At 47.6% G+C, this 21682-nt stretch overlaps 1 protein-coding gene across 1 annotated transcript in view; it reads right to left on the reverse strand.

Moving 5' to 3' along the window:
- Window positions 1-1279: 1279 nt before the first annotated feature.
- Window positions 1280-21682, reverse strand: part of LOC115319907 (myelin regulatory factor-like protein) — a 151200-nt gene continuing 130797 nt past the window's right edge. The window contains exons 15-26 of the mRNA XM_029979936.3: window positions 21434-21652; window positions 20603-20769; window positions 17831-17953; window positions 17670-17741; window positions 16911-17029; window positions 16411-16565; window positions 15616-15754; window positions 14291-14617; window positions 6680-6842; window positions 4404-4536; window positions 4104-4196; window positions 1280-2791 (exon numbers count right to left, since the gene is read on the reverse strand). Of these exons, the coding sequence (XP_029835796.1) occupies window positions 2711-2791; window positions 4104-4196; window positions 4404-4536; window positions 6680-6842; window positions 14291-14617; window positions 15616-15754; window positions 16411-16565; window positions 16911-17029; window positions 17670-17741; window positions 17831-17953; window positions 20603-20769; window positions 21434-21652 (1791 nt within the window). The 3' untranslated portion in view covers window positions 1280-2710. The remainder of the gene's footprint in view (window positions 2792-4103; window positions 4197-4403; window positions 4537-6679; window positions 6843-14290; window positions 14618-15615; window positions 15755-16410; window positions 16566-16910; window positions 17030-17669; window positions 17742-17830; window positions 17954-20602; window positions 20770-21433; window positions 21653-21682) is intronic.

Raw genomic sequence — 21682 nt, forward strand, 5'->3', positions numbered from 1 at the left:
CCCACAGATGGTGCATTTTTTTTGTAAAATTTGCAAAGAGCGAACTTACCTGAGGAAAAAGTAAAGAAAGAAAAAGGCTTAGCTCCTATGGAAACGCAGCGACGCCACCGGTCTGCAATCAACACGGCGCCGTTTTGCACGGTAGACAAGAGATGGCGCAACGAACGCCGCCAACGAATGAGCATTCGGCGCCGAGAGCCAGCGTTTTTAGCAGACAATCTTTTCGAATCAAAAGCGGCGCGCGTTCCGCAAACGGCGACAGTTGCAGAAACAAAAACAGGCGCGGTAACAACAAGCAACTGCAGTTCCTTGTCTGCTAAAAACGCCGGTTCTCGGCGTCGTCTGCTCGTTCGTTGGCGGCAGTTGGCGTCGCGACCGCTTGCGCCATCTCTTGTCTACCGTGCGAAACGGCGCCGTGTTGATTGCAGACTGGTGGCGTCGCTGCGTTTCCATAGGAGCTAAGCCTTTTTCTTTCTTTACTTTTTCCCCAGGTAAGTTCGCTCTTTGCAAATTTTACGAAAAAAGTGCACCATCTGTGGGCAACGCTGCACAAAGTCGTAGCGCGATAGGTTAAGAAACCGAATTTTCCGGTCGATTTAAAGAGCCTACCGTCTCCTTGTTTCACCCGGTAGTTTGGTGGAGGTGTACTGTTTCCAGAGGTAATCTCTTGTGTATGCTGCTGAGTAGAGTTTAAAAGATGCTGACATTTTGTGGGTCTCTAATGTAAGCTACCAGGCAATATTTTTGAAGTTCGACGGAGACCTGGGGCTATCAGATTTTCGTGGCCGCTGAAGCCATTCACACACTCGCGCTCCAATCACGAGTATTTGTGTAGATCCGAACCCCCTTCAGCTGTGTGCAGGGAGAGCCACTTATCGTTTGCATCGTGCTGTACAGAATGTGGTGAACATTGTAAAGTACAATGTTCAATGATTTTATTTTGTTTCAAGCGTAATTTGTTGGGGACTAAGTCGTGTATATAGCCCCTACCCGGTGTTGACAAGCTGTGTAGTAGTGCGATCGCGTGTTGGTATTCATGATCAAAAGGATGTTAACGGAGTAGCGTCGTTAAAAAAAGTTGAGAAAAAAGGGGGCAGTGCGTTTTCAAAGGTTTTTAAATCTTCATTTGGTTTTTCGATAATGTCATCCTTTGCCAGTGTAAACCCTGCTTGTTTGTGTGAGGCTGTTGTCAATAAACGGGCGTTTCCCCTACCACATTCGTTCATAGTTTCTGGTGGGAAAAGTGGGTTTCCAATGACAATAAGGAACATGCAGCGTGAACGGGATAAAAAGAGGTTTTCTTTTTTTTGCACATAGAAGTACATCAACAACACACGTTGCCACGTCCCATATGTTGAGCTTTCACGTCTCGTATCGTACGCATTTGAATCGCAGCCTGTTTGAGGTGCGAGGACGGAAGATAATTCGTGACAAAATGCTCCCCAGGGAGCTTTTCAAAAAAGAAAACCATCGACACGGCACCCGAAAAGAAAGTTGGGAGGACAATGCGTTTGTGCTCTTCGCTGGCGCCTGCGAAGCCCGATCGCAATGCTGTGCTCCAGGAAAGATGGCTGATGACAGACGAGATCGGGCTTGTTGTCTACGACGACTTTTTGCTGGCCCGGGACGCGCGACCGTGTTGCGAGGCAGACAAGGAGGGACACGAGCTGTAATCTCATTGCTAGAGCTGCCTAGCTTGCGTGCGACTCAACAAAGAACATCTCTGAACAGACGAGCCCAATGTGGGGTAATTTTAAAGGCCCATTGGTGTCTTATTCGATGTTCGTCATTTGAAGAAAAAAAATATACCGTTGTTGCTAAGGGGGGAACTTTCTTTCCAGAGGAGAATGAACTATACTCCGTTTCGCCCCTCAGCTGACAGTGCAGTGGAAACTGTGTACTTGCAGGACCACTCGTACGTCCATCTTTCATCATGTGATCACGCTTTCTGCGTGGGTGTATGGGGGGGTGGGTGTGATCACGTCGTGAAGGAGAGGCTTGGCTTCCATTGCACTGTCGGCTTTGGGGAATGCAGAGTATAACCTTAAATGACTTATAGTGAATAAAGGCCCTCGGTTGAGCGTCGGCAAACCTATCTACACTCTGCTGTTGCAGCAAACTCACAGAAAAATTGTTCACAGGAAAGTTCTCATTACTCCGTTCAGATCAGTGTTCCACACCGGCTGTACGACACGTGAGTATTGTTTTCTTAAATTCCACGTCAATGGGGGGGTGGGGGGCATATCAGATGCACCATAAAATATGGTAAACAATTCCTCGGTGGGTGGTGTTTTGGCACCTAACTGGACACTCACAAACTGACCCGTGTCCCCAATCATCCACCCCGCAAGACGCCGCGGTCTCTGCGACAATAAATACCGCTCTCCGTCTCTGCCCGAACGTCGTTGGTGGCTACTTACTGCGACGCAAGTTCTCGCACCGAAACGTCTGGACGGAATGCACGCACGTCACCATTGTCTCTCGGAGTTCGTCTATTTACACGGCTGCGCGGATGATGCCCGGGAACATGTGCGGCGCCTCTCTTGCGCGAAACTTGCAAGGTCCCGGAACGATGGGTTGTGCGTGGCCACGTAACACTGCTTCAATGTTTTGCCAGAGGGACAGCACGTTGGTTGCGCTCGCTCGATTGCGCGGCGAACGAGGTTGCAGCATACGGTTGTCCCAGCTCTGCGATGGAGTGTCGTTGCATTCACTTTTCGCAGTGCCTGTGGAAGGTGACTATGTACTCCCAAAACACTTCACCGGCCTTGGCTCGTGGTAGGCTGCACGGCTGCAAAGAATAGAGATTGTTCGAGAGTGGTTATTGCACTTTGCTACTCCACAGTTCACTAAAAAAATTTAAAGCATTTTTTAAATTTTTTTTATTTACACAATTTGCTTAACGGGACGGAGAGAAGAACAGCAAGAATAGATTGGAAGAGTCTCTCACATACATGCTTGAGCAATGTTGAGGCAAGCAAAGCGTGCACAGTTCGGAAAAGATGGGTTTTCTTCTTGGCTCTGTTGCATCGCAGAGAAGCAGCAGCGAGTACAGTCGCGGTCAAAAGAAATACGAACAGCGGAGCGTGTGCCTTCCTGAGCATGCAGAACCTTCTAGCGGAACTTGATGGTAGGCACACCCTTGAATTGCCACTCTTCATAAAGTGCCGCCAATGATAAGGTGGAAATCACAGCATGCAAAATTTAGCGTTGTCATCTGCCACGCAGAGTGATCTCTCTGCATGTTTTCTGTTTTGGTCAGTGAAGGTTGTAGTGCAACATAATTATTGCATTGATAGTGTGCAGGTCACATTGCCACTGGAATTTTGGAGAATTACGCCCCTTTTAAATGGAATTGTAACAGCTTTAATAGAATGACTAAGTGGAATCTGTCAAAATATGCAGCTCCTGCGGCTTCATGAAAAGTCGCTGCAGCACCGCGAATTCCTATAAAGGAACATTCTCCAAGCCGACCACTCAAGAACACAGCGTAAAGGCAGCGCCATTGGTGGCAAATCACAAAAATAAAATTTGTTGCGACGAATAAGAAAAAGGTGAACTGGTTTCTTATTTTAAGCACTGCCCACATCTGCTGCTACGTGGTACCCTAGGTACCATTCGGGGTCGCTGCCCCACTGTTCGTATTTCTCTTGACCGTGACTGTACCCAGCAGCTGTCTTTGGCAAAAGGCAAACTTCCTATGGCATGTGTCCTATTTCACAAATACTTACACAGTGGAAGCATTTCTCTGAAGGTATTAGTAATTTGCATGCCTGTGTTTAGTACTTCATATAAAGGGCTGAACACGAGTATGCAAGTGGTCCATACTAAAGTACAATAAGTAGTATAGGGTCGAGCAGAATGAGCTGGCACTGTGGCAATATAAGCTGATACAGTAAAATTGCCATGTAGGAACCCAGGTGTGCTCTTAATTTAAAGAGAGGTTGAAATGGACAGTCACGATTCCTATCGTCTCGGCGTGGCAGTAGTTTCCATGGCCTAGCATTCTGGAGGCACCCCTTGCGACATATTAGCCCTTCAGCTAGCACTCGACTGTTTCGGCTCGTATTGCCGCCAACGTTGCCATCGAAGTGAGCACTGACCTGATCGATGTCTTCGCCTTGTTTCATGATGCGGAAGTTGTAGCTGCTTTGCAGAAACAGGCCGATGGGAACCCTCCAAGACGGGTTCACCTCCTGGGAGGTGCGTTCCAAAACACACATTGGCTCATAATCAAGTTACTGTCACTTTCATAAGTGGATAGTATATAGTAGACCGTAACAAATCGTAAAAAAAGACGTTCTTGCGTGCAACATCACACTGCTAGCACGCTCTTTGACAGCAGCTTTAGATCGATGGCATCCATTTTCGTGTCAGGCGTTAAGCGGTGGAGAGTATCTCACCTCGGACCAGTGGGTTTGTTCCTGCAGAGGGGAAGATGCCAGGGGCGGTGCTTCCAGGCCCGGCAGCGGGGCGGGGCAGGAGAGCTGCTTCTCGGGGGGACTGCAGCTCACCATCTTGTGTACCCCAACCAGGCTGCAGGTACCAACGACCATTACTCCCTTTCCTTGAATGTTGTCCTTCTTGGAATCTCGCAAAGAGAAGCCACGACATAGCAGTAGCTGTTAGTGCCCCTTCCTGACAAATGCTCGCGTACGAACACAAAACCCCACTCTACAGCAGAGGCACTTCTCTCCCTCTCCCCCATCATCCCTCACGTATGGCAAGGATCTCTCTCTCAGCCTCCTTCTCCCCTTTTTCTCCCGTAGGCCGCTGCTGTTTCGAAAAACCCAAGTGATCGTGGGGAGAACCTGCTCCCTTCCTCTCCCCCACCGCACACCTCCGGCAGCCGCCGTTGCGAAATACCCGCATGGTCGCATTATGCGGACACACTCCCTCGCCTCCCCACTCTTCGTGCCTCTACAGAACAACTTGCACACATACTTTGGTTCTTCCACCGCAGACGTGGTCACGGGCACTGTCGTTCCAAAAGAGCATTTCGCTTCCAAACAACAATGCGTCTCTGCATCCTCCCCCAAAACGCGCAACATCTCGCATAGTCGTTCCACCAAGGCACGCATCTCCTCACACGCGTCTCCTACATAATTTTCACTGAAAGCAATGAACCCATTGCAAACATCGTACAGCACACTGGCTAAAGGCAAATCTCCTTCAACGTGCCTTTCCACAATGAAGCAGCTACCGCTGTCAGTCGCAACACACTTTGCGTCGTCGTTTGCAATTTTTTTTGCTTGATTCTTTGACAAAAATTTTGACTCATAACTTTTAGGCTGTTATTGATATGCTAGTCACTGACAAGGTGAGAGTGGCATCTATTTCAAACACCTGGCCTCCAGTGTGTGCTCGTTGCCTTTTGAGGTGCTTTGGCCGCACGTGTGCTCTCAAGGTGCGCGAGATGCTGAAGCTATGTCAAAGGTAAGTAGCTTACGAGGGAAATACTTGAGAGCAGTGTGCAGCTGCACATTTATGAGTTATAATCCTAAATGGCTCCAGAGAAAAATAACTGTGGTAAAATACATACAGTCAATTTGCATAGTACATACAGAACTAGATATCGATAAACAATAAAAACAAAAAAGGTTACCGAGAAGGCTCAGCTAATTGTTTTTGCACAATAAGTTGGCAAAATTTAAGTGTGTATACCTTTGCACATATTTTTTAGAATGCTAGTTCTGCACAGTAGTGGGGTCACATTTCGTTTTCACTTTTTATTTTTAAATTGCTGCTACGAAAGGTCAGTTGTTCTATTACATCTGCCAGCATTACAACTTAGCAACATAATCAAAAATGCCGTAAAGGTTGTGGGAACTGCGTGTTGCCCGCATCTCTATCCAGGTCTCGCTAAGGCAGGCCGTGGGGCGTCGCCATGTTGAGGCGCGTTCCGGATGCGACGTCGGGCCGTAGTCCTCATGGACGGCTGTCCCTCCCCCTCTCGAGTGACTTGCCTCCGGCACACTCTTTGGGACCTCAATACTCAGACGCGTCCGCCCCTCCTAGGGGACGAACCTACTTCCGACAACCCGCGGGCATGTTCATACCTGCAGGACATACGGAGCGCAAGTTCGTCTGCTTCTTTTGCAGGGGTTCTGGTGACGTCAGAACGCTGAGCTCTGGTTGGCTCTGATTGAAGGATAGTGGGTAGACCTCAATGCTAGATGCCTCGAGGTCTGCCCACTGTTCTTTTCAATTAGCCAACAAGAGCTCGGCGTTCTGACATCATCGCAACCCCTGTGCAAGAGGCAGAAAAAATTGCGTTCTGCATATGAGTCGGCCCGAAACAACGACTGGGGCTCTCGTCAGGGGAGGGCCTTGCTCCGCAAAGCTCTATATGAGGCTCTTCCCCTTTCAGCGAATCTGTCTGTTCTGGCAGCATGGAGTTCGACCGGCAGTCCTGTGACGTTGAGCAGCGCCGATACTTTCGGAAGGCAAGCGCGTTGGTGTATCAAGTCATGAAACACATTGTTCTATGAACCCACAGACGTACTCATGTTCCTACATGGTACCCCCCCGACAAAGAGGAAACCTGCAAGGGGTTGAACTAAACTACCGGCAGTTCCAGCCTGGCAGTCTCACCGTGCTCTGCGACCACAGCCACTCTTTGTCACATGCAAGTTGAGCAGTGAGGCTAGGACCAGCACCCTCATGTGGCAAGACTGACCTGAACTGCAGGGTGACGTACTGAAGGGGCATGTAGCGCGACAGAGGAACCAGGTAGCTGAACGAGGGGCCTGTGCCATGGACGCACTGCAGTGTGTTGCAGTACTCCTGGCCCAAGCTTGCATTCAGCTCCAGGAGCTTCATCGAAAGCACAGGCTGCGCTCCTGCAAAGGTTTCCAACACAAAACAGGATGCTAAGGTTTTGTGGCACAAAATGAAAATAATGTGGTCGCACAAATCCAGTTGTAAGATGGACGGATGTAAGGCCCGCCAAGCCCGAAATGTTTTTTCACTATCTCCGCCACTGTCTTCATCTCCTCAACGACTAAATACAGTATATTGTTTCGCAGTACTATAAATATGAGAGGTACTTATCCTATGTGTAATATGCATATGCCATGGCTATGTCCTGGGCACTTTTTATCATCTTACGTGGTCTCCAAAAATAAAATATTCCAAAGTAGGCAAATGAATTAATCATACTTGGTGGTGGTGGTGGTGGTGGTGTTTGCCTGACGTGAGGTTTTTCTCACTGGCTGTGGAAAAGTTTCACGGGCTTGGGTTATTGCAGTATTGATGAGAATGAATGCACGGGAAAGGAGGGGGAACAGATGGTGATGAGAAATATAGGATGATGAAACACAAGTTAACAAATTAAAGTAAAATAAAAAGTCGGCAAAAAATCAGTCAAAAGTGAGAAAATGGGCACATCTAGAACGCGGGCATCACAGAATGTTCACAAAATTCCCACAGAAAACTTCACGAGAAAAACTATCACTGGCACACAAGCACGAAAAGAGAAGTCGGCGGTCGTATTTTCTCACTCATCACAGCCTTGCCAGAAGCCCACAGGCATCCAAGAAGCTGAACACAGTCTTTCGGAGACGTATGCACGTGGATGATGGACCCTTGGGGAATAGCATATCCACGAGGGTGGGTGAAACACCGAGGCTCTTCAGTGAAGCTAGAAGGACGGTTCTTTCTGTATTGTAGTGTCCACATTCAAAAAATATATGCATCAGCGTTTCTGGTTGATCGCAGTGCTCGCAGAAGGGGCTGGTTGTTTTTTTGATGCGGTGCAGGTTCACTTTCGTGTACGCGCAGTCTGCTCTTAAGCGGTGGAGAAGAGAAGCGAACTTCCGTGTTAGGCCACGCGTACAAGCTGGAGGAGGAGGTTCATCAGACGCCACACTGGAAACGGGATGCTTGTGTTGTATCCAAGTCTTAATAGCCAATCTTGGGTCAGAGTGGCTGGGGAGATTCAACGTCGCAGTGGGCAGTTTTAGAGCGGTTGAGGCCAGATGGTCAGCCATCTCATTTCCGGGTAAGCCAATGTGCGAAGGTATCCACTGTACTCGCAGGTTAGAACCATGGGAGACAAGTAGATGACCCAGCCTAATTATTTCACAAACCAAATCAGGATTGGCGCCTTTGCTGCTGAGGATATTATGCACCGCACACCGAGAGTCTGTTGCCAGAAGCCAGTTATTAGGTGGTTTCGTCGTGATGTGAAGAAGAGCTGCGTGGATTCCACTCAGCTCAGCTGTAGTCGACGACACGGCATGGTCGAACCGTCCTGACCATGAGCAGGGTTCCGATGGGATGTGGTAAGCTGCAGACGCGACATCATGAATGAAGTCGACAGAGCCATCAGTATAAATGGCCGTAAACGAGGAATGCCGAGACGTCATCACCTCCTCTGTCAGGGCTCGACTAACCACACTGGGGTGTCGTGATTTTCCGTGGAAACCCGGGATGTCCTCGTAGATGGTGAACGGGTGCTTGCTCCACGGGGAGTCAACTGGAGGAGAATGGACGGAGGGTATGAAGCCGAGAGCCTCAACTAGAGAGGTGCAGTGACCGCCATATTGTGAAAGGTGACGCTGTTGCATGTCAGTAAACAGCGAGACACCACTGGTCGACTCAGCAAGCCGAACGAGATGTTTAAGAGCACGGTTCACAGCGTGTAAAGCTACAGGCATCTCTCGGCCCTCAATCCACGTTGCATCGATTCGGGAGTACGAGGGAAAACCAAAAGCCATTCTTATTCCGGCTCGGTGGCATCGTTCTAGCTGATCCCATAGAGATCGCGTAGGCGGCAAATATGACGCTGCATAAAGAATGCGGGAAAGGTTAAGCGCCCGGTGCACGCATAGTAGGGCTTTAGGGGACGATCCCCACTCAAGTCCACGAAGTCGACGAATGAGAGATGTCGTCATCGCCGTCTGACGTACAAGATTCGTTACTTGCCGACGCCAACATAATCGGGAATCAAGATCGACCCCCAAGTATCGATAGCTACGCACGCGCGGTACTCGAGTCCCACATAAAGTAAGCCGCGGAAATCCATGACGAAAGGGGCGGCGGGAACAAGCGAGCACAGCTGTTTTTTGCGCTGAGACGGAAAGTCCGAGGTCTTCTAGCATGTTTGCAACACGCGCCAGGGATATTTGCATAAAGGGACGTAGAATGCGTCGATCAGAATGGGAAGCCCACAAACAGATACCATCTGCATAGATGATCATACCACTAGGGTGTGGTGATTTATGCATGCATAAAGGTATTGTCGTCATTACGATGTTGAATAGCACTGGACTAAGGCAACTACCTTGAGGTAACCCACGCAACAGTGGATGCACGGCTCCCGTAGTCTTGCCCAAGCAAACACTAATTGTCCTGTTGCTCAGAAACTCTTGGAAATATTTTAGCATTCCTCCTGTTATGCCAAGGTGATTCAAGCAAGCAAGAACTACATCATGTGGAACCGAGTCAAAAGCTCGTTCGACATCAAGAAACACTGCCAAAGCAGTGTCTCCTCGTGAACGAGCGTCTTCCAACGCTGATGTAAGGCTCGCAATACAGTCAGCAGTGCAGCGTCCACTTCTGAATCCCGCTATTTCAGGTGGCAGTGCTTCAATGTCGTCAAGGTACCACTGGAGACGCGTAAGCACCAAGCGTTCTAGAAGTTTCCAAGCACACGAGGTCAAAGATATTGGGCGGTACGATGACAATTCCGACGAAGGCTTGCCTCGTTTTAAAATGGGGGTTACTACAGCATGCTTCCATTCTTGCGGAAGAATACCAGTAGTCCACGCCAAATTTAAGCGCTCGAGCAAGACGACGCGTGACTTGTCACTCAGGTTACGCAATGCTTGGTAGGTGATGCCATCAGACCCAGGAGCACTGTGGCGTTTGCATTTCCTAAGAGCCGCATCTAGTTCCGACATAGTGAAAGGATGATCCATACTCTCCGGACTTCGTGCAGGACCAGTCAGTGATCGAGGATATGAAGATCCAGAAGGGCGTTGGGGTACAATGAAGCGCACCGCAAAATCATCTGCAAGTCATGATAATTCAAGGCAAGTTTTAAGACTGAGGGCGATGAACAAATCTCGAGGTGTTGGAGAGCAGCCCATACCTCTCAGTACTTTGTAAATCTTTGGCTTAGGTGTACATGGAGTTAATGACGAAGCAAATTGACGAAATTGTCGACGGCGAAGTACGCGAGTGTGACGGAGTAAAGCTGACGTAACACGACGACAGTCTATCCAATGGGAGACCTTGCCAGATCGGCGCGCACGACGCTGAGTGCGGCGGCGAACAGCACGTAAGCGTACGAACTTCAAATCCGGGGACGGCTGAGATATCCTTAAAGATATTTTATATGTTGATTGAACGAGACATGCAGGAATAGCTTTTAATATATCCTCTGACGGCTCAAGAAAGCGAACATTTGCGCGAAATACGTCCCAGTTGGTTACACTGTATTGACGACGTGGGAGGCGGGTCACTTCGGGTATATTCATCAAAATTGGAAGATGATCGCTTCCACGTGTGTCCGCGTCCAACGACCAGTACACGTCTAGATTGGGGGAGGCGAGAGTAAGGTCCAGCACGCTAGGTTCTCCGCGATGACCAAAAAATGTAGGAGAGCCGTCGTTCAGAATAATCAAATCTGATGATTCAATCTCATCTGCGAGAGCCGTACCCCGAGGCGTCGTGCGTTTACTACCCCAGAGAGGATGGTGTGCGTTAAAATCTCCGCATATAAGGAGACGACCAGGAAATTGAAGACGTAGGCTACTAATGCAGTTCGCATCAAAGCGACCAGTAGGACATATATATACGGACACAATGGTCATCTTAAAGGAGCGAAATATGACCGTGCATGCTGCAAATTCAGCAGTTTCTGTACACAGATGGGACACATCTTCTGCAGCTTGCTGCACACTTGAGTGAACAAAGAGTGATGCCCGTGATGAGCTGTTAGGCGTGGCCGCCGCGCTTGGGTAATGGACATAGGGCTGAATTCGAGAGCCATGTCTGAGGCGGCATTCCGAAATTGCAAGTATAGGTACCGGCTGAGATGAAAGGTAATACTGCAACTCTGCTAATTTAGAAGTGATGCTGCGGGCGTTCCATTGTAAGATAGATGGGCAGGAAGCCATAAAAATAAAAATGAGCAGAGTAAAACCTTTCATTGCAGAAAACTTTTGACCAAGGGCTCTATAAGTGTGATAAAATTCAGGAGCTGGTTTGCCCATGGATACTGTAGAAGCGGGAGAAACTGTCGCGCTATGACGAGCATTTGGCGTACGAAGCTACCTAACGAGGAAGTGAGGGTGCTTGGTTTTGGGAGGGACGGTATCGCCTCCTGTCCAACACTTGGAGGAGCTTGAGTGGTCGGGAGTACAGGTCCGGCCTGAACTGGTGGTGACGACGGTGGGGGCTCGTTTTGCAGCGCTGCTTTGTAGCTTTTGCGCACGTTGTTCTCGCCGGAGGAGACAAGGACAGGTGTTTCCTTAAGCGCAGGCTCTGTGTCCATTGGCTTCGGGGCTTCGGCGACAAGCGATGATGGCGGGTCTTGTTTGTCTGCAATATGTTGTTCCGCCTGGCGTCGTCGAGAATGACGTCGCCTCCGTTGAAGTTTTTCACTTAGAACAACCATCTCTGTTGCAGCTTCGGCTCGTGGAGCCGCCCGCTCGGCCGTACGTTTGTCCACTTGGGCTCGTGCTTCTGCGAAGGAAACATTGTTCTCGCAGCGATAGCGACACACGGAGCGCTCAGCTTGCCAGAATGGGCACTGTTGTGATGTTGTTTCATGTGGTTTCTTGCAGTTGACGCAAAGAGTGCTCGAGCCTTTGCATTCCGTAGTTGCGTGAGGCTCTGCGCATCGGAGGCAAGTTAGCGACCGCTTACACACAGCCGCAACATGGCCAAACAAACCGCATCGGTGGCATTGGATGGGGTTGTTGACATACAAGTCGATGCTATGTCGAACCAGGCCGACGTAGACGTGCTCAGGAAGTGTAGGAGAAGCAAACTCAACTCGAATAGTAGTGGACTTGCCGATGCGACGGACGTTGCGGATGCCTACTGTTGAGCGCAAAACTCCGAGTATTGCGAAGTCAGAAAGGGTGCTGTCAATGTCGCAGACAATTCCAACGCTGGAGGCCTTTCCACGAGGCTCGAAAGCACGCACTTTCATACCGCAAAGCGTCGTCTGGCCAAGGAGAGTATGTGTCGTCTGTCCATTCCGCGTGTCAATCGCTAGGAGGTTCTTCCGCCTGTTAAAGCGCACCTCAATAACACACGAAGGCACGAGCGTCTCCAGAGTGGATGTGAGGCGAACCGAAGTGATGGTGTCAATTCTTACATCTTTGTCCACAGGAGTGAAAAGAACTACGAGACCGACAGTGGGCTCGGTTTGGGTGATGATGGTCTGCTCGCTAGAACCAGAGCCTTGACTTGGGCAGCGTCTCTTTGTTCCACGGACGACATCCTGGAACGCACCTTGATTGTCGTCGGCAATTGAGCCCGAAACGCTGGCAAGTTCGTCGTCAGGCGGGAGCGGTTCCGCCATGGCGGCGACTAAGGACGTTGAAATTTCCATGCCTTGCCGGCTGGAGTGCCGCGCAACGGGCAAGCCAGAACCTTGCAAGCCAGCAAGAACTGCTTATGATGAAGTGAGAGAAAAAAAACTACTCACTGGCGATGGGCAACGTAGTAGCAGTAAGCAGAGAAAATAGGAGCGAATGGAATACACGTCCGCTATGTGACTTTCTCTTCTTCCTTCTAATCATACTTGATCGAATGGAACAAAGATTTACGAAGCGGCTGACCAAATATTGGGAGAACCGCAGTTGGAATCCCAGCGCCACCAAAGATTTTGTCTTTTGGCGGCTTCCTACCTTTTGTTCCATTCGATTGAGTATGGTTAAGTCATCTGCATATTTTCAAATATATTTTCTTTGGAGACCCTGTAAGGTGATGAAAGTGCCCCGTGATATATACTATATACTATGGCAATTTACGCACGAGCCAACTCACATGCATTTAATGTATGCATTACAAATGAAATATCCTCTTTCGCATGTGTTGTCAGAAACTTTCAAGTACACGTCATGAATGTTTATGTGGAGTCACGTCCACTGCCAGTACTCATACATACGACTAGTATGGTCTTACGTATATCACATAATGGATCCATTTTCGTACAAACCCTGTACAATCTTGCATACAAACTGTCATGTTACACCCTTTATGTCACACTCTTATGTCACATCAGTACGTACATCCCTTTATATGAATCACAGCTCATATATTGGAGCTCTTCAACAAATTCGACATACTCTTTAAAACACTTGCTGCTACACTTCCCAGAGGATTCGGGTATTGCCAGTTTCCCAAGACTTCAATGCGTCTGCTCTTTCGTGTCTACTTTTGCTCTCTCCTCTCCTTCTCTCCCCTTCATTGAAATCTTTATTTTCTTCTTTCTATCCTTCCACACGGAACCAGTTGAATGGTTGAATGTTCCGAGTAGGCCAACCATTCCTCTTCTTTTAGCGACCCCTATCTACCCTTCTTCAGCAATAAAGAAAGGGTTGAGGTCAACATTACTAAAACAACTCAGTTGGGAAACTGCCATAGAGACTGCTCTGAATAAGTGCCACCGATCCATACTCGAGAACCCAGCTAATGGCAATCGGGGAACTGCACGGTTGCTTGTATTGGTTCGGGAGTATCACATTCAATAACGTCTGCCGTGACTGTTCTATTTTGGCTTTAATTGGCCATTTTAGCGCCGAAACATATACAGCGGAAGGGGTTTCAGGGATGCCAATTCCCATCTCCCAAGCCCCGAATTACTACCAAAGTTAGGACGCGACCAGGTCGGGACGCGCTACCTGAAATAATCGGTGAGACATGGTTGTATAACAACAATATTAATTGTGCCGCAAAACCTTGTAAACTAAAGATTTTGCAAAAATATCACGCACCAGCTATTTCATACTAATCTCCAATAAAAGTTCCTACAAAAAGCTTTTTCCATTTGTTTTTACGCAAAAACTAGCTTTCTAAAAGCTCATGGTAACCACAGTAAAGAAACAAGATTCAGCGGCCATCTTGGCACCTCGAGCCTGGGAGTTTCGGTACCCTGGGAACATTCAGTGACTAGCAGTAGCCATTTAAAGCAACTTTCATGTTTCAACTTGTCACTAATGGGTGGCACTATTATCGTATTTAGCTCGGTCTCGGCGGACGCTAGCAGCCCAGGTTTCAAGGGTGAGTTTCCCAACTGAGTGTTCTAGTAATGTTTGGTGAGGCTTACCCTTCACGCTATACATCGACTTTGAACGCCGACGAGACGAAGCATCCATCGCTGGTGCACTGTTGTCGCGATGCACCATCTGCTTCGCCTGCATCCCCTGTACAGGAGCCACGGCCACGGTCGGTGCAGATGACAAGCTGTCAGCTGGCACCTCGGTTGGGGCAGCCGAAACGACGGCTTTCCCCCACTGGGCGCTGTTGTCTTCGACGTCGAGAACAACTCCGCCACGGCCGGTGTCATTCAGTTGGTCTAGGAGCGGCTGGTCGTCTAAGGGCTGCTTGCCTTTGGACACGGTGGACGCATTGGTGGCACTGTTGTTCGTGTCAGCTGTGCGATATAAGAAAAAGAATTTGTAAAACCGGTTTAGGCTGCTTTATCAGAGGGGGATCAGTGGCCTAGAGTTTTACTGCACCGCAGCCCGAAGCAGGTGTAGCGAAGCTCGCATTGCAGAACCCAGAGATCCTGGGTTCAATCCCCCCCCTGCCCATTTCCATCTGGATGAGCATCGTACCAGCATGCGGTCATATATGACTACTGCGTGATGTACGTTAAAGGGATACTGAACTGAAATTTGGATTTCGCAAAATAAGGCCGCAGAAGCCTTGAACGGGACGCTATGGACTCCAAAATATCTCTCATACATCGATATCTCAAACGGATGGCTATACTTTTGAAAAAAAGGGTGCACTCAAGCTAGGGCTATGACACCATAGTTCTCCTGGAAAATTTGAGAATGAGGGGAAGCGGCCTCACTTCTCTCCTCCTCGCTTCAGTTCACCAGCTCGACGGGAAGTAGCAAGGAGGAGAGGGAATGAGAATCATGACGTGACTTGTCTCGTCGGCCTCGTCAGCCGCATTCAATCACGCACTTTTTTTTTTTTAAATATGGTGATCCATTAGAGATATTGCTGTATGAGTGACATTCTTGAGTTTTGCAGCGTCTCGCCTAACTGTCCAGCCTTGTTTTGTGAGCTCGAAATTTCAGTTCAGTATCCCTTTAAGGACCCCAGGCTAGTGATTGTAATGCACAGGCTAAATTTCTCATCTACACTGAAGACGCCAGACGCCCATTCGGGCTGACTAACTTCTCGCTGTCTAAGTATACACACTTTTACTTTTATTCTATCGCATAGAAAAGTTTGAAGAATAAACCTGTAGTTAATTTTCAGGTCTCTGTTTCAATGCACCATGTAGAGGTATAGCCCCCGTATGCGATGATAGATATAAAACATAAACCGTTATCCATTCACCCATCCTCCCGTCTTATGCTTTTCCTTTTTGTGTCAGTTCAGATTCTTTATCAGGCTGTGCAACAACATGCTTACCTGAAGTCCGTGCAAACGTGCCAGAAGAACTGACCCTCTGGGCATTGCTGTCCTGAGACACAGGAACAGCTGGCAGACAGCAGAAGGCACTGCACGTGCCTAGCACTCCATCCAAGCAGTCTGCTGGCGTTCCCACCACCTGCAACACGATTCGTGCATCCCAGTCAATGGACACGCATGGATTGCACAACATGAATCGCAGTTCATCACAGTCTTTCAAAAGCAGTTGAAACAAGACTTCTGTAGTCGGTGACAAGTTGAGAACGCAGTGGAGGCTACGTCCCCAGCGCAAGCTTTTTGCCTTTTGACGGCACTTTAGCTCACTCACAGCCAAAGCCTGGCAGAAGGCAATGATTGTGCGGCTATAGGAACCAATGTCTAATTAGGTAGTAGGTAGGTTTTATGATCGAGTAAATCAATAGCAAGGTCCATACAGGCCCCATATGTGACTTTGTGTGCTTCCCACATGGTCCCCATAATATGTGCTACTTGTGATAGCTTTGGGCAGTTTCCGCCATCCCACAAGACTCTCTGCAAACTGCTACGAGATCCAGAACTCCGCAGACAAGGCTAGTGGCGCACACTCCCAGATGTGGTGTCTTCATTGCGGATAGCCTAGCGGGGGGGGAACGGTCTACAAAAACTCCCTAGTGACTGATTTGGTCACTCCTTCATATAGATAAAGAAACAAAAGAAACACTTTCTGCCCATTTTGATTTTTGTTACAATATGTAAGCTTTTGATACCAGGCATCGATAACAGCAGTGACTTGAATCTAAAAATCTGCCGACCCACCTTCGGCTTTAAGATGGGCACCACTGTGGGTAGGACGAACGGTCTGGCAGTGGATGGCATCTGTGACCAGTCCTTGTTCGGTCCCGCTGGCCTCGACGGCTGTACTGGAAAGTTCCGGTCCGTCCCCTTCCGAGGTATGCTCGAAGACTTTGATTCTGTGCAATGTGGGGACTGCAATTGTACAACTTTCCAGCAATTATCACCCAGACGAAAAATGCCGAGTCACTGGGCAGCGGATGCATGCGCAGCATCTCGTATACCGCACAAGACAGCTACTGCACATGCTCTCAGAACGCATTTCAGCGCTTAGTAGACAATTATGGTAGTGTGCAGAAGACAGTCATTGGAATGGCCTACAGCCTGACTAGGCTTTCAAAGCCAAGCAAAATATGTGCCGTCGTAAGATGTCACTATGGATCATAATACTACTGCAGTGAGCAGACGGAGGTACCAAAGCAACTGAGAAAGCTGAAGCCACGGTCTGACGAAATGTGCCTTACCGTCATTGCTGAGAGGTTTTATGGGATCCGTCGGCTCTTTGTCCTTGGTGGTATTGTCCACCGTGTTTTTATGACTCTTGGCACCCGGCTCCGAGTGACTGCTGTTTTCCATTGATGTCCTAGAAAACAGCATTAACATAATGAATAACACGCTTATCCCCTTTTCTGTGTGTTTGCCAGCTTGAAAGTTTTGTATCATTACAATCATCCTAACGAAGATTTTCAAACTTTCCTGTCCTTGCAAGGAGCGTAAAAAGGTTAAAAGTAGGCCCCTCTTTTGCGTGAAAAGCTTTACATATGATCTGGTGCCCTTTTTGAGCCAATACTATAGAGGGGTTTTTCATGTTGGTTTTTCTCACTAAACATAATATAAATTTGTAGCATTGTATAGTTTACTGCTGTTGGTGAACTTGCTTGAGCCAAAGCCATTAACCGACAGCTTTGATTTATGCAAGCAAGGCAATGTTCAGCTAAAGCTACTGCACTTGAGTAACCTTTTTGCTTTAAATTGTGTCAACAGAATATAGTTGACTTACATCCTATGAGTAAAATATGTGTAAAGTCAATCAAGCTTCACACCACTCAGAGCTTACTGTGATTTTGAAAACTTAATCTCAGTGACAACATTCAAGACAGATCCTCAGAAAGCACGACTAAGAGAAGCGGTAGTATACTGAACTCTCAGATATTCTTATCCTCCATTTTTTTTGTTATTGCATCAAGTTTTTTTGTTTTTTTTAATATTAACGTTGCACTTACGGGTGACGTCCCGCGACTGGAACCGCTCTCCTCTGCCACTCAAGGATGTACAGCGTTGCCATGGCGACGAGGCTAAATCAAGTAACCCCCAAGAAAGGTCGTCAGCAACTGATGCCATTTCAACTCGGACATAGGAGTAGAAGTTGTGCTTGGTGACTTACCAGAATGCCATCACCAGGATGAGGATGATGATGGTTCCCTGGACAAACTTGTTGCTGCAGAACGGCTTCTCTGGCCGCTTCTTGCCTCCAACCACACTTTTTCTTGAGGGGAAGGAGCCACGGCTGCATAGGGCAAGAAAGAGACTTGTCTCATAACGCATACAGAACTGTAGAACGGGCTATCTTTTGCAAAAACAAATGCTGTCTCCAAGCAAAGGGTTATCTTAGATTTAGGAGCAGTGTGATAATGCAGGAGCAATGTGGCAATGGCAATGTGATAAAGCATTTGAGGTAGGGTTAGTTGTGATTCTAAGTGCAGTTTGGGGAGCTGTGTTTACAAAGTTAGAGGAGAGGGACGTGAGAGTTATTTGGTCCAGGTCACTTTTGCCGAATTCTGTATACCGCATTTACTCGCATAATGAATGCACTCGCATAATGAAAACAACCCCACAACTGGCATCAATATTTGGACTTTTTTCTTTTTCTCGCGTAATGAACACACTTTTAATTTTCGACTCCGCGAGCCTTGAAGCCAATTTTCTTTTGCCTCCAAGTGGCCAGGCCAAGTCAAGCCAAGCCAAGCCGCTCTCGTAATGGCTGCAGTTGCGTGGTTGCGGAAGTGATTAACCGTGAAACCGAGCTGCGCGCACGCCTATTGAAGCTGGGGTCGAGGAATTGCCCAGCATTGGACGTGCTTCGTCCACAGGATGCATTGACATCAACAAACACGCCATTGTCTGTGATCCGCTTTCGGAGAGTGATATTGTGAACATGGTTAGGCCTAAGAATGGTCGTGTCACTTTCCATGCCAACGTTGCTGGAGCAAGCTCAGTTTCGCAGCTCCCTATTCTCGCCTGCAGAGGCGAGTGGCCCAGGTGGCGGTCACGAGAACTAGCGGCGCTGCAGTCGGATCTTACTTCCCTGTCTCACGTGTTTCTTAATCCTTTTCTTTTTCAGTTTCCTTTTTTTCCTTTCTTTTTTTTTTTTTTTTTTTACTTGCATGTGTATAATAGCAAGAAAAGATGATGTAGATGAACTGTATAATACAGCACAGAGATGAGAGTCAGCGCAGTGTGAGAGTTCTTTCTCCGAGTGTTTGAAATTTAATTTTGTGTGCATCTGTTTCCTCGCGCTGTGAAGTGTTAGTATGAATCATCAACTCGCCCAAGCTTTATAGTATTGTTATTCAAACTTGGCGGGCTAGACAATCCGGAAGTAAGACTCGACTGCAGCGCTGTTAGTTCTCGTGACCGCCACCCAGTCCATATGTCGCAGGCAGAGCTGTGAAACTGAGCTTGCTCCAGTAACGTCGCTCCGTGCTGAGTAAGCTTTGCGGGCGTTTTTTCTTCAGCAAAAGGCATGCCAAAAGCGCCCTAAAGAAGGCTTGCAATTTATGGAGCATGGTTACTGTGGCGCACCCACGACCAGCCATGGGTGCGCCTCTGTCAGGGGAGACATGCCACAGTACCCTGCCATGTCATAATGGCACCTAAAATGACATTTGGCCAGTGCGTAAATGCAAAAATTTTACCCCGCGCAATGAACGCACCTCCCGAAATATGTGTCAGTTTTTCTAAAAAAAAAGTGTGTTCATTATGCGAGTAAATACGGCATTCATAGGCTCAGCTACCACCCTGTCATGTTGGCTTCGCCGCATGGCGCAGCATTTTTGCAGGAAAGTCCATCACCAAGAGCTTGAGCTAATTGTGACACAGAATGGTCTCCAACCCAAATCAAACATCCTTGCTTGGGGGGGACGTCGCTTAGCTAGAATAATAATTTTCGGTTTCCATAAATGTTTAACTGTTTTAAATTTGACTGCAACTGCACAGTAGTTTTGGATTTGCTTTAATTCCTTTTTATTTGTTTGTTTGACCTCGTGATGGAATTCTTATGATAAATGATTAAAGCTAGGTGTATCGTAGAATACTGGCAATCCACCCATTCCACACTAAGCGCCCCTTCCCAAATTTGTAAGATCTAAGAAAATATGCACAATAAATTTATATGTAAAATTTTTTTTTTTTTTTTCGCGATTACCTTTAAATTTTGAGCGGGTGCTTGCCTGGTATTTTACGGTAGCTAGATCTTGTGCATTTTACTTTTAAATAGTCATGTAATCAATTGCATCATTAAAGGTCCCCGACCCTCAAATAATGCAAAGTTTAATTTACATTTAGCTCGCCGTTTATTGTTGAGAAATTTGTAAATGTGTGTCAAAGTCTCAAGCGAAACCCAGGTGATTCTAGGATATGAAGCGAGCGCATTAAAACTATTATGATCAGCAGTCACAGAAGCGCTCAGTAAATGATTCTGCATACAATCCTGACCGAAACTTACTTTGATCTGGATGATCATCACACTGGCATGCACTCATGTAATCGCTACTATGTAATGCATGTTAAAGACCCCAGGCTAGAAGTTCTACTGCTCTGGTCCTATTGCTTATCTACAGCAGCAATATCGGTTGCCCATTGAGACAGACTAATTTCCAGCTGCGTAGAGATCCGTACGACAATTACACTTTTTTTTTCCAGCAAATTGTTTTTCTGCATTGCACCTGTGTCGTGCAGCAAAAGTAGCGCAACGGGACAATGTAGCATGCTTTTTTTCCTCCAGACCCTGACAAACTACGAAAATCACTGATCTTTTTTAACCGTCAAGAGTCTCTCTTAGTGGACCCCAGATGGCCTTAGAATGTGTACATGTTTAAGTGTTGGTAACAATGGCAACAGTACTAAAATATGTGCACGTGGCAGTAACTGCCTTCACCTGATTACTGTGCTGTTGCTACTTGAACACGACTTGATGCTGTCGAAACGCTTGATCTTGCTGAGCTTGCGGTTGATGCGTTCCAACTCATCGATTCGAGTTCCCAGGTTGTCAGTCACCTTGCAGAGCTCCTTGACAGCTCCAACATTCTCCATAAAAATTCGCTCCTGCAAGGAGACCAGAGTGTAGGCAGGCTCAGCGGACATAAGCTCAAACTTGCTGTAAGTTGTGCATGAAGGAAAGTGAAAAATTGGCATAATTGACTCCGTCTGCTCTTTTGCATTGATACAACCATGGTCCTTAGTTTCTTTGGTCTGGAATCTCTTCATCACGCTATGGGAAGGTTTTTTAGGTAGAGGTGCACGCACCAGAGGCTTGCTGCTGACGCTGGGAGTCAACCAATCAGACCGTTTGGAGAACCTAATGGATAGGCGTGGGTTCGGAGAAGCCATAGAGGAGAAACTCACTGTATGCATCTATACTTTCGTAAAACCCCAAGAACTCGTCGAAAAGATGGATGATCGAAATCATTATCTAAACTTGGGACCTAGGGGACATATTATTTCGCAATGATTGAAGTGCCACATAAAAGGTGCTACATCTGCTTTAAAAAATATTTAAAAATTTTGCAGGATGTATTTTTTTAACTTTCGTTTAACTTTTTTTTTTTACTTCTGCATGGATCAGCGCCACTTCTGGTAACAAAGAGTACGCGGGAGGGAAACGCAGAACTAGACCAGCAAGTAGTTTATCTAAGGACCATGGTATGTAAGGTGTATAATCCAATCAGTTAACGACTTTCCAAAACAGGCTTTACATGTGATATCTGACCTTGTTGACAACCAAGAAGCTCTCGATGCACTCTCCATTTGGGAAGTGAACGTCGCCGCCCTCACGAACGGCGTCCGGTAAAATCTGCTGGACCTCCTGCGCTAAAACTCCGGTGTCGACAGCTTCCGAGAGTCCTGCCTGGTCCACGAACTCGGGGATGTAGCGGTAGCGCACAATGCGCATGTTGGCCACATTCTTCAGCTGCTCTTTAGTGTCCAACTGAAGACAAAAGGAGCTCGTCTTAGGCAC

This window comes from Ixodes scapularis, unplaced genomic scaffold, assembly GCF_016920785.2.
Source record: "Ixodes scapularis isolate PalLabHiFi unplaced genomic scaffold, ASM1692078v2 PGA_scaffold49__6_contigs__length_1374808, whole genome shotgun sequence".
Taxonomy (NCBI): Eukaryota; Metazoa; Arthropoda; class Arachnida; order Ixodida; family Ixodidae; genus Ixodes; species Ixodes scapularis.